Raw genomic sequence first — 12451 nt, forward strand, 5'->3', positions numbered from 1 at the left:
GGAAGATTTTTCCCCTAGCAGCACCAGTCAGGTTGGCTGTGGAGCCCCCTAGAGTGGCATCTTCATGGCAGTGAATATAGGTCCCTGCCGACCTGCTGCCTCTTCAGTTCCTTCTTACCTCCAGTGATGGTTGTTGGAACTCCAGTCGCTTGCTTTCTCAAGTGCTTTCCCATGTCTTCATAGTTTCAGTTTTCATAGTCACTTCTGTAGTTATAGTTATAGCTAGTTTGTGTTAGTAGGAGTGGGGATTTCCTCCACCACAAATGCTTCTTTTCCACCTTTGGGCTTCGGGGCATGCCTCGATCCAAAGGATTTAAACCCTGCAGAACCTGCCACAAGGCTATGCCAATGGGCAACCCCCATGACTCTTGCCTCAAGTGTCTGGGGGAGGTGCACCAAATAGACCGGTGCAAGATTTGTAAAAGGTTCCGCCCGAAGATGAAGAAAGAGCAGGACTTCAGGCTAAAGCAGATCCAGATGGAAGCAGACCTTTGTCCCCAACCGGCCCCGGGCCGGCAGGATCCGGCACCGAGCACGTCCTTGCGGAGTGCTCCAGCCTCCGTACATGTTACAGTGCCGAGGAAGGACTGTGGCCATAGAGACCCTCGGCACCGGTGCTCCCCAGCACCGAAGCCTGTAGAAGCAGCGTGACACCGCTCACACTCCCCGGTGCCACATAAGCAGCATAAGGAAACAGGCAGGGGGCTCTCACCCACACTGAAAGCTGCCGGGTCGGACAGTGCTGCTGGAGTGCATCCTGCGCAGGAGCTCCCAGCACCATCAACACAGGAGCCAGTGCTGTTGACTTTGGGTCCCTCAACGGGGGCTGTCAAGTCTGGTGCCAGTGGACTCTTCTGACCAGGAGTGCCAGGTGAAGGAGCTGGAACTCCCTTCCACTCCAGACACTTTCAAGGCCGCAAGGGACTTGATTGCCATGTTGGCTCTGCAGTCCCCCGCCAGCTGGGATGGGCCTCCTGCACCGCAGCGCGTCGCACAGTCTAAAGGCAAACTTGCTACGATGAGGCGTCCACCTTCCCCGAGGCATTGCTCTCCGCCACACCGTTCCCTGACACTGGCCCAGCGGCACCATTCCCCAGCTCCATCCACATAGCACCGTTCTCCAGCACTGACCATGTGGCACTGCTCTCTGTCACCATCCCCCTTGGCACCGCCGTGGTCTTCATGCTCCAGGTCTCAGTCATCGGACTTGGAGGCGGAGTCCAACTATTCAAGACCCAGTTGGCACTGGTCGGACCGGCACAGGCAGGATGCCAGGATGGTGCTGTGCCAGGTGCAGTGGCAGGGACCTGCACAATGGCCATTTTGGACCCCATGGGCCTACCACCAGGCCCAGGGCACAGTCTCCAGGGGCTCCCAGTCTGTGGCCTCAGAAGGACATGCACCTCCGTCAGCCAGGGACCACCCCACACCTTGGGGCTCCGATACAGTGTCCGTTTGCGGTGCAGAGCCGGGTCCAGCTCCTGCACCCACTACTGGCACCGAGGCTGCAGTCGTCACCGAAAGTCACAGCGCCAAGCAGGATGCCTCCAGGGAGCAGGAGGGCCACAAGGGCCCGGTGCTGCCTCTAGCTTGATCGTCGTCATCGCCAGATGAAGCAGTAGCAGGGTCTTCCCCCTCTGGGCTGCCCCCTATCGCTAACAAGGCGCACGAGGACCTGCTACACAGGATCGCCCGCAATATGGGGCTCCAGGCTGAAGAGGTGGTCGAGTTGGAGGACCCGATGGTAGACATTTTAAATCTTGAAGGGCCATCCAGGGTAGCACTCCCCCTCATAAAGACCATTCAAACCACTACAAAATCTCTGTGGCAAACCCCTGCCTCCATCCCCCTGACAGCCAAGGGCGTGGAGAGGAAATATTTCATACCCACTAAAGGGTATGAGTACTTATTCTTTCACCTGCAGCCCTGCTCGCTAGTGGTGGCAGTAAACGAGAGAGAGAGAGAGACGTGCAACAGGGCCCAGCTCCCAAGTCGAAAGACTCCAAACAGATGGACCTCTTTGTCTGGAAGGTCTACTTGACTAGAGGGCTCCATCTGAGGACTGCTAACCAGTAAGCAATCCTCATCAGATAGAATTTTAATTTGTGGAGCAAACAGACTCCAGGCTTCACAGCCTAAACGATTCATGGGTGATGCTGAAATCGTTCGGCATGCATACCCCTGCCACCCAGCGGAAACATTTTAAACCACAGCCCCAACAGCTTTTCTAACCTCCCGGCACAGGCAGGACTTCTCCAGGAAGCAGGGCAGGAATGGCAGGCACAAGCCTCCCCATCCTCCGCCCAGCCAGGGCCAGGGCTTGACAAGGCCATCGTCAGGCTCTAAGCAAGCCTTTTGAAGGCATGTCTGGGGGCGACGCACCGATCTGCACACTGGATCCTTCTCCCTGTTTTCTCAACCGTCTGTCCCAGTTCTATCGTGGTTGGTCACAGATTCAGATCGCTGGGCCCTTTGCATGGTGGAAATGGGTTATTTTCTCCAATTCTGCTCCTCCCCTCTCTCCCAGCCCCCTTCCCCGTCCCTCCTCAGGGACCCTTGTCACGAGAATCTCATACAGGAGATTCAAACGCTCCTCGCCGCGGGAGCAGTGGAGGAGGTTCCTCAGGAGATAAGGGGCAAGGGATTCTATTCCCATTATTTCCTAATCTCCAAAGCCAAGGGGTGTCTCAGACCCATCCTTGATCTGTGAGGCCTCAATAGTTTCATGAGAAAGTTGAGTGTCCGCCTGGTCTCTCTAAGCATGATTATCCACTCTCTGGATCCGAGAGATTGGTACGCCGCCTTCGACCTCAGGGACGTGTATTTCCACATCTCTATAATTCTTGCCCACAGATGGGTCCTCATGTTCATGGTCAGTCACAACCATTACCAATTTACGGTCCTCCCCTTTGGCCTGTGAACGGCCCCATGAGTGTTCACCAAGTGCATGTCGGTCGTAGCCGCCTTCCTACACCAGAGGCAGGTGCAGGTTTACCCGTACCTCGATGACTGGCTGCTCAGGGGGCGTTCCAGGGACCAAGTGGAGTGATAAGTCAGCTTTGTAAGTTCCACCTTTGACAGGTTGGGTCTCCTGCTCAACGAGCACAAATCAACCCTATACCCGACACAGAGGATAGATTTTATCGGAGCAGTGTTGGACTCGGGTCAGGCTAGGGCATCTGAGCCAGAGGCTCGCTTTTGGTAAATGACAGACATCATACAAAGCCTCAGGCGGTACCCTACTACCTCAGCAAGGGGTTGCTTGAGGCGCCTTGGCCACATGGCAGCATGTATGTATGTGGTACAGCTCGTGAGGCTCAGGCCTCTCCAAGCTTGGCTGTCGTCACCCTACTGTCCAGGGCACAACAGCCTGGACAAGGTGATCACCCTCCTGGTGCCGGTTCTCGAATCTTTCCACTGGTGGCTCAACCCACAGGAGGTGTGCAAGGGAGTCCCCTTCAACAAACCCCAGCCCTTTCTGTCCCTCTAGACAGATGTGTCAGCGCTGGGATAGGGCAATCACCTGGGAGAACTCCAGACCCAAGGTCTCTGGTCGCAGGACGAACTTTCACTCCACATCCACGTCCAGGAGTTGAGAGCGGTCCGACTGGCACGTCAAACCTTCCAGGCCCAATTGCAAGGTAAGTGCGTGGGGGTCATGATGGACGACGCAATTGTGATGTTTTACATAAACAAGCAGAGTGGGGCTCGTTCCTCTCCCCTATGTTGGGCAGCCCTCAAGCTTCTGCATAGCCCACTCCATTCACCTGGAAGCATCTTACCTCCCAGTTTCTCAGAATGAGTTGGCGGACTACCTCAGCAGATCCTTCCACAATCACGAGTGGTCTATCCGCCCAGATGTGGTGCACAACATTTTCCAAAGGTGGGGAGTTCTCCAAATCGACCTGTTCACCACGAAGAGCAACAGAAAAGGCCCCTAATTCTGTTCCTTCTGGAATCACAGCCTGCCCTCTCTAGGGGATGCATTTCTCCTCTCTTGGACGGACCATCTGTTGTATGCATTCCCACCGGTTCCACTCATCCCCCGTGTTCAGCTCAAGATCTGCAGGGACAAGGCGGTGGTCATACTGGTAGCACTGTCTTGGCCTCACCAGCACTGGTACACCACGCTCCTTTAGCTGTCAGTGGACACCCCAATCGCATTGCCCCTGGTGCGAGACCTGATCACCTAAGACCACGGTCATCTTCATCATCCCAACCTTGAGTCTCTGCACCTGACCGCTTTCCTGAAAGATCTGGACAAGCTATACCCGCAGTTTAAGCAACCTATCATAGAATATCAGGGTTGGAAGGGACCTCAGGAGGTCATCTAGTCCAACCCCTTGCTCAAAGCAGGACCAATCCCCAATTTTTTCCCCAGATCCCTAAATGGCCCCCTCAAGGATTGAACTCACAACCCTGGGTTTAGCAGGCCAATGCTCAAACCTCTGAGCTATCCCTATCCCAGCGTGGAATCTCAACCTGGTCCTTTACAGACTGATGGGGCCCCCGTTTGAACTCCTGGCGACTTGTTTGCTGCTTTACCTGTCATGGAAGATGACATTCCTAGTCACCATTACGTCAGCAAGGAGAGTGTCAGAGCTTAAAGCCCTAGCCTCTGACCCTCCTTACACCATTTTCTATAAGGACAAGGTGCAACGTAGGCCTCACCCAGCCTTTCTCCCAAAGGTTTTGTCCCAATTCCACGCCAATCAGGACTTTTTCCTACCTGTCTTTTACCCGAAGCATCGCATGGATAGTCAAGAACAAAGGTTACACTCCCTGGACGTTCAAGTGCTGACATTTTACATTGAATGCACAAAGCCGTTCCATAAGTCAAACCAGCTGTTCGTGGCAGTTGCGGACCGGATGAAGGGCCTTCCGGTCTCATTGCAGAGGATTTCATCTTGGATCGCGTCTTGTATCCAGGCAGGGTATGATCTGGCAAAAGTACTGGCCCCTGCACTAACGGCACATTCCCCAAGAGTGCAGGCCTCCTCGGCAGCATTCCTGGCCCAGGCCCAGATCCAGGAGATAGGGAGGGTGGCAACGTGGTCCTTGGTTCATGCTTTCAGCTCTCGTTGCGCTATTACCCAGAGACGATGCAGCATTTGGCAGAGCGGTGCTCCAGTCAGTGATTCCATGACCTCCAACCCCACCTCCTGGCTAGGGCGTCACCTAATTGGAATCGACATGAGCAATCACTCGAAGGAAAAAACGGTTACCTTTCTTTCATAACTGTTGTTCTTCGAGATGTGTTGCTCACGTCCATTCCAAACCCACCCGCCTTCTCCTCTGTTGGAGTATTCAGCAAGAACGGACTGAAGAGGCGGTGGATCGGCAGGGACCTATATTCACCGCCATGAAGGCGCCACTCCAGGGGGCTCCATAGCCGACCTGACTGGTGCTGCTAGGGGAAAAACCTTCCTATGACTGTGCATGTGGTGCGCACGCACCTAGTTGGAATAGATACAAGCGACACATCTCGAAGAACAACAGTTATGAGAAGGTAACTGTTTATTCAGTTTACTCAGTGTAGATAATACTTCGTTTGATTCATAAATCAGTTAGTTTTAAGTGCAAAATGTGTTTTGATAAACTTCCTTTTTTCTTATGTATCCAGCACATTTAAGGTAGTTTTATTTGACTAATAATTTCAAAATGCTGTTTTTTCACATTTTAATTGAATTCCAATTTCTGTCCAAAATTAATCATCTAATAAATCAGAAATGAGTCTTTTGCCAATTTCTAACATGATATAAATATATTAAAATCAAGAATCTGAACAAGTGTGCGTAGATATACTGCATCCTCCTGATTAGCAAAAAGAATCAGCATCAAATTTAGAGGAAAGGCTGTGAGTAGCTGCATATCAGCATGTTTTAATGGTACCAACCAATGAGAATCAGCCTTTTTTTAAGGAAAATAACTACAAAGCACAAACGCAAAACAAGATTAAAATTGATTATTTAAATCAGGGTTTCCTGTTTGCTGATTTAAATCATGATTAGAATCCGTGATTTAAATTGCTTAGGTTTTAATGAGTCTACCCTGCCTGCAACATAGAGACCACAGCAGTTCTGGTGCCTTTCTGACGTCCCCTCTACGACGTGACATCCTGGTTGGCCAACTCTCCCAAAAGCCAAGTGAAAAAGCTGTTCTGAAACATTAGTATCAGTTGCTTGTAACTTGCTCAGATGGTTCTTTGATATAGAAACTTCCCAGCTCAAAACTGGTTTCTTTTAAAGAGTTGGAGCAAAATGTGTGCAGCTTTTCTTTACATTCAAACAAGAAATAATTTTTTTGGGCAGGGTTTGTGATAGCATCTGTTGGTCTTTGTCTGTAACATGATAATTTTTGAATGCTGACTGTGATCTGTTCAAAATTTCAGGGAATGTTCTAGGTTTCAGTGGGCAGAAACTGATTATTTTGCGAAAAAAATAGAAGGGGAAAAATGGGGAACACATGGAGCCTCTGGCATCTGTTTAGCAGAGCCACACCTTCAACGGTTAGCACCTTCCAGCATAACAATACCTCTGTCTCAATTCTGTTCATCCTCCCAGTAGAGTTCAGCATGTTGACATCTTGAGTGACTTATCTCCTAGACAGAAAGAAGAGAAGAAATAATGGGGGGAAGGGGAGCCCACAGGGCATCTGGCAGAGAATGTCATAGAATGGGGGTTTCTCACATAGTCCCTGGTATGGGGAAAACATAGAGCCACTGCCAATGGTGGGGAATGGGGGATGCACAGAGCCTGGTGTGCAAGGAGGAGAGCAGTTACAGGGAGTCCCTGGATTAGAGGGCGGATGGGAGGGTAGCACACTAGGAGCTTGTGGGGAGAATGGAGGGGTATAAGAACCTCTAGGTGAGTACAGTGAGCCCACCCTGTAAAACTTGCAAAACGTGTGACCCCCTAGTGTATATTTAAATAACTTGAATGGGCACAGTTCAAAAAATGAAGCTTATTGTGAGGCTAGCCCTCAATGAAGAGTCTTTCTTAGGGCTGGTCTACACTGCAAAGTTATATTGGTACAGCAGAGTCTCCCAGGCATAAAAAATAGACACTCCTGAGATAGTTAAGCCAACCTAACACCCAGAGTAGACAGGGTGTTCCAGGTCCTGTGGACCCGCCTCTTAGGCTGTGGGGGGATCCTTTAGCAGTGAGCGGGCTTTGCCCGCCCACTTCCTGGATCCCAATAAGATCCAGAGTAGACAGTGCTACCACCTCTTGGGGAGGCAGATTTCCTACAGCAACAGAAGAACCCCTCTCGTCACTGCAGTGTCTACACTGAAGCACTACAGCAGCACAGCTATGGTGTTTTAAGTGTAGACATAGCCCAAGGTGCTTAGTTACATATTTTCATATGTACAGTACATGAGTTTCAATGCACATTTTAATTGCGGTAATGATCTTCACTCTCTCTGCTGGCAGAGAAGATTTTACATTTAATGACTTGTTTAAAGATGACCAACCCTGGAAGAGGGTATGCTGGAAGCTGGGCTTCTGCCTAAAGAAAGTTTTAAAGTGATTTTGGCATAGTCTTCTGCATTTTTTTAAATTAGAAATTCCTGTTCTGTCTGAGTGGAAAACTAGTGAAATGATTACATCTGAAGAGGAGATGAGATTTTAAGTCAGACTGTGAAAAACTATTTTAAAAGTTTTTTTAACACCTATTTAGCTTCAGTGATTAACACTTTGAAGAGAAGAGGTCTTTATTTAAAAATCCAAACACCCCTGTTCTTTCCATTGAAGTGTGAGAGCTAACAGTGTACATGTGCTGTGACCCCCAACATGTCCTCCAGCAAAACCAGGGGAGCAGATACTCCTAATTTTTTCTTAGGTACAGAACAAGCAGAAAAAAATCTTAAAACCCCAAACAAACAACTCCTTTCAGGCTTTCTTTATATGTTATAATAAAGCAAAAATAAAGGTCACAAGTCCAATATTTTTAGTAGGGCTGTCAAGCGATTAAAAAAATGAATTGTGATTAATTGCACTGTTAAATAAATGGTATTCAATATTGTTTAAATATTTTTGGATGTTTTCTACATTTTCGAATATGTTGATTTCAGTTACAACACAGAATACAGTGTACAGGGCTCTTATTTTTGATTACAAGTATTTGCACTGTAAAAAAACAAAAGAAATAGTATTTTTCAATTCACCTAATACAAGTACTGTAGTGCAGTCTATTTATCATGAAAGTTGAACTTGCAGGTGTAGAATTATATACAAAAAATAACTGCATTAAAAAATAAAACAATGTAAAACTTTAGAGCCTACATGTCCGCTCAGTCCTACTTCAGCCAATCACTCAGACAAACAAGTTTGGTTACAATTTGCAGGAGATAACGCTGCCCATTTCTTGTTTACAATGTCACCTGAAAATGAGAACAGGCATTTGCATGGCACTGTTGTAGCTGGCATTACAGGATATTTACGTGCCAGATCCGCTAAAGATTCATATGTCACTTCATGCTTCAGCCACCATTCCAGGGGACGTGTCCATGCTGATGACACGTTTGTAATGATCCAAAGCAGAGCGGACTGGCGCATGTTCATTTTCAACGTCTGAGTCAGATACCACATCAGTGGGTTGATTTTCTTTTTTGGTGGTTTAGGTTCTGTAGTTTCCGCAATGGAGTGTTGCTCTTTTAAGACTTCTGAAAGCATGCTCCACACCCTGTCCCGCTCAGATTTTGGACAGTGCTTCAGATGCTTAAACTTTGAGTCGAGTGCTGTAGCTATTTTTAGAAATCTCACATTGGTACCTTTGCGTTTTGTCAAATCTGCTGTGAAAGTGTTCTTAAAACGAACATATGCTGGATCATCATCCGAGACTGCTATAACATAAAATATATGGCAGAATGCTGGTAAAACAGAGTAGGGGGACATACAATTCTCTCCCAAGGCATTCAGTCACAAATTCTAAGTAACACATTTTTTTCGTAAACCCCATCAGCATGGAAGCATGTCCTCTGGAATGGTGGCCGAAGCATGAAGAGGCATACGAATGTTTAGCATATCTGGCACGTAAATACCTTGCAACGCCGGCTCCAAAAGTGCCACGCGAATGCCTGTTCTCACTTTCAGGTGACATTGTAAATAAGAAGCCGGCAGCAGTATCTCCCATAACTTGTTTGTCTTAGCGATTGGTTGAACAAGAAGTAAGACTGAGTGGACTTGTAGGCGCTAAAGTTTTGCATGGTTTTGTTTTTGAGTGCAGTTATGTAACAAAAAAATCCTCTACATTTGTAATTTACACTTTCACGATAAAAAGATTGCACTACAGTACTTGTATGAGGTAAATTGAAAAATACTATTTCTTTTGTTTATCATTTTTACAGTACAAATATTTGTAATAAAAATAATATAAAGTGAGTACTGTACACTTTGTATTCTGTGTTGTAATAGAAATCAATATATTTGAAAATGTAGAAAAACATGCAAAAATATGTAATAAATTTCAATTGGTATTCTATTGTTTAACTGTGTGATTAAAACTGTGATTAATTTTTGAGTTAATTGCGTGAGTTAACTGCAATTAATCAACAGCCCTAAATTTTAGATATCCTTTGTAGGCCCCTTTTAAATCAATGGGAGAAACAATGTTTTCCATCCTGATTAAATCATACATTTCTGATGATTGCACAAGAATATGTCCTGGAAAACAAATATCTAGAACAAAAATTCTTAAAATTTCTAAGTTCAGAAAATAGAGATGGCTTATTGTTCAAAATGGAGAAAGCATCAAACATCATGGAATATAATCTAACAAATGAGTATGGGGTAATTGGGGAACTCTAGCAGGGCTACTTCTCTGTGTTTAGTTGCCTTTGTGTGAAAAGGGAAGGTGATTGCAGCAGAGATTGAATGAGTATTGGAGACCCCCTCTACACCATTTCTGGAGTAGAGGGTTGGATGTTCAGCCTAGGGGTAGGAAGGTGGGGTTCAAATATATTAAAACAGTACCTGGCTTGTTGAATGGCCTCTTTCTATTTCTAGAATTTCTTGGATCCTTGTAGTAAAATATCAGTGTCTCAAGGTGTCATTGGGAGGCAATAATTAGAGGTGAAAGGAATATAAATATTAGATTTCAGGGGGTATCAATGGATGTCAGAGCTGGAATACTGTAGCCTCAGAATGTATAGCTTTAGGATAAGTAAAATTTGCAAAAATGCCTTAGTGATTTAGGAGCATAAGTCCCGTTGACTTTCAGTGATGCTTAGGCTCCTAGGGGTATAGGTTACTTTTGAAAGTGGAACTTAAGGACTTTGTCACTTAGGTGATTTTGGGAAATTTACTCTTGAAGAGTTACCATGTTTTCTGGGTCTAACTCCATAATTATGTATGTCTTCATTTGGCTTTAGATTGTTTCCAGTAAAACACTCACTCGGCCTTTGGAGTTGAAGAAAGGAAAGCCAGCAGGAAAAGGCACCATTACGGTAACTGTGCTTTATGTATAGCCCTAAAAGAATGAATGAGCTTGTCACTTTATGTAGAGTTAAATTTCTTTGGTTAAATAAATTAGCTTTGGGTAAATTAATTTCAAAGTTTGTCTGCTTTTTGGCAGTGTTAAATTGTGTTACTTGACGTGTGTGTGTGTGTGCAAGAAAACATATTTACAACCAGAAGCAAAGGCCCTTTCATGTGCCTGAGTGTCTGCTAAGCTTCACTGGAAATTAATTTGTCTTTAAATTCTTGTAACACAGATTTCAGCAGAAGAGATAAAAGACACAAGAGTTGTCAGTCTAGAGATTGAAGCACAGAACTTGGACAAAAAGGTAATTGATTCTTACACAGTTACACGTTTTTATAGCTATAATCAGGACTTGCAGTAAGGTGGAGTTCAGTTCTACTCGCTCTGAATGTGTGTTTGTGTTCACTAATTTTTTTTTTTAATCGGGAGAACAGTGTGGAAGAGGAAGTACTCACATTTAGTAAATGCTTAAACAAGAAACATGCTGTTTACGTTTTGAATGTGATGTCACATACAAAATTACCAAACCACACTTTTGGGATTGGTCTTGCCTTTCATTCAAGGTGATTTCATTGAGATGTGTCTTTGATAATGGGCAGTTTACATGAAAAAACATCCTTGAGGTAGAATTGAAAGTTGAGTTAGGCTAAACATTAAATGTATTGGATAACAACTGGAGAACTTCCAAAGGTTCAGAGATGAGTTTTGAATCCTTATCTGCACTGGGGGTTAGGTGCACTGGCAGAGCTGTGGAATACATGGGGATTGGGGTGCACTAGGAGTGCACTAGGGTTGGGGCTGACGAGGTTGAGCTGCAGGATGTGGGGCGGTTTCAGGTGCAGGATTGGGTGCACTGACAGAGCTGTGGAGTACATGAGGTGGGGGTGTGCTGGCAGAGCTTGCGGGACCATGCCTCCCACATCTGAGTCCCCAACCTCTCTTGCCTCATCTATCATCCATCCTTATTTATCCCCCTCCCTCCTCACTGCAGTCCAAAATCCCTCTCCCCTCATTTCCCCACTCCTCTGTCCCGTAATATCCCCCCAGGCATTTACATGTCTAATTCCCCCCCAGACATGGCTTACATTCCCTCCAGAATACAGCTGCCACCAACAACTCTCACATTGCAGCATCCTCCAGCCCCTCCATGCAGAACTCCTTTTGTCGTAGGGGAGGGCTATGATAAATATTTAATGGCAGCGTGAGTTCACCGACAAAAGGCCTCTGTTTCATCTAGTCATTAGTTTCTCAGTTTAACAGTACAAGGCATCAGAAGGAAACCTGTTTTTTGTTGTTTGGTTTTTTTTTGGGGGGGGGGTGTGTTTGTAACCTGGAAACCCCTTGATCAAGTGACCGCATATATGTATAACTAATGCTACCCCACACTCCCATGAGGCACACCAAATTTCAACAAATCTGCCAAAGCATGTCGATTTTAAAGGACTTCGGAAGGTCGACCTTTTAAACAGCTATCACGCTGCAGCCATAGCTTAGTGATGCACCTGCGCCACTGTAATATGTGCACTGCCTCACAAACTTCTCTGGGCTTTCTGTCCCACTGGGGATGCCAGCTTCCCGTCATTCCCCTCCCCAAACGTGATGTACTCCTACCCCAAACCTCCACCACTAAGTGTTTGGTATTTATTTGGACAAAGCATGGGGGGTTGATTACTCCTATTTTTTGTTTTTACAGGATTTTTTGGGCAAATCAGATCCGTTTTTGGAATTTTACAAGCAGAGTGATGGTGGAAAATGGCAGCTGGTCTATAGATCAGAGGTAGGGTTTGCACACTGACACACACTGTTCTGGCATTAGGTTCGGCTCTCATTGCCTGAAAAGGGCGAACATATTGTGCTGTGGGGAACAGGATATTGCTGTGTTTTTACAGAAACTAGTTTTAGTGTCTACTGAACTCTGGCACCACAAATGCTAACTTGCGCTTCGTTAAGTTTCTTTCATTTCAAAGGA

The 12451-nt window shown here is 46.3% G+C and overlaps 1 protein-coding gene across 5 annotated transcripts in view; it reads left to right on the plus strand.

Annotated features, from left to right (window-relative positions):
- CPNE1 (copine 1) overlaps positions 1-12451 on the plus strand; it is a 79620-nt gene that overhangs the window by 51786 nt on the left and 15383 nt on the right. For all 5 annotated transcript variants that reach the window (XM_084646331.1, XM_084646327.1, XM_084646329.1 and 2 more), the window contains 3 exons: positions 10373-10447; positions 10715-10786; positions 12176-12259. In XM_084646331.1, coding sequence (XP_084502457.1) covers positions 10373-10447; positions 10715-10786; positions 12176-12259 — 231 coding nt within the window. The remainder of the gene's footprint in view (positions 1-10372; positions 10448-10714; positions 10787-12175; positions 12260-12451) is intronic.

Source organism: Lepidochelys olivacea, assembly GCF_965140295.1.
Source record: "Lepidochelys olivacea isolate rLepOli2 genome assembly, chromosome: 13".
In the NCBI taxonomy this organism is placed as follows: Eukaryota; Metazoa; Chordata; order Testudines; family Cheloniidae; genus Lepidochelys; species Lepidochelys olivacea.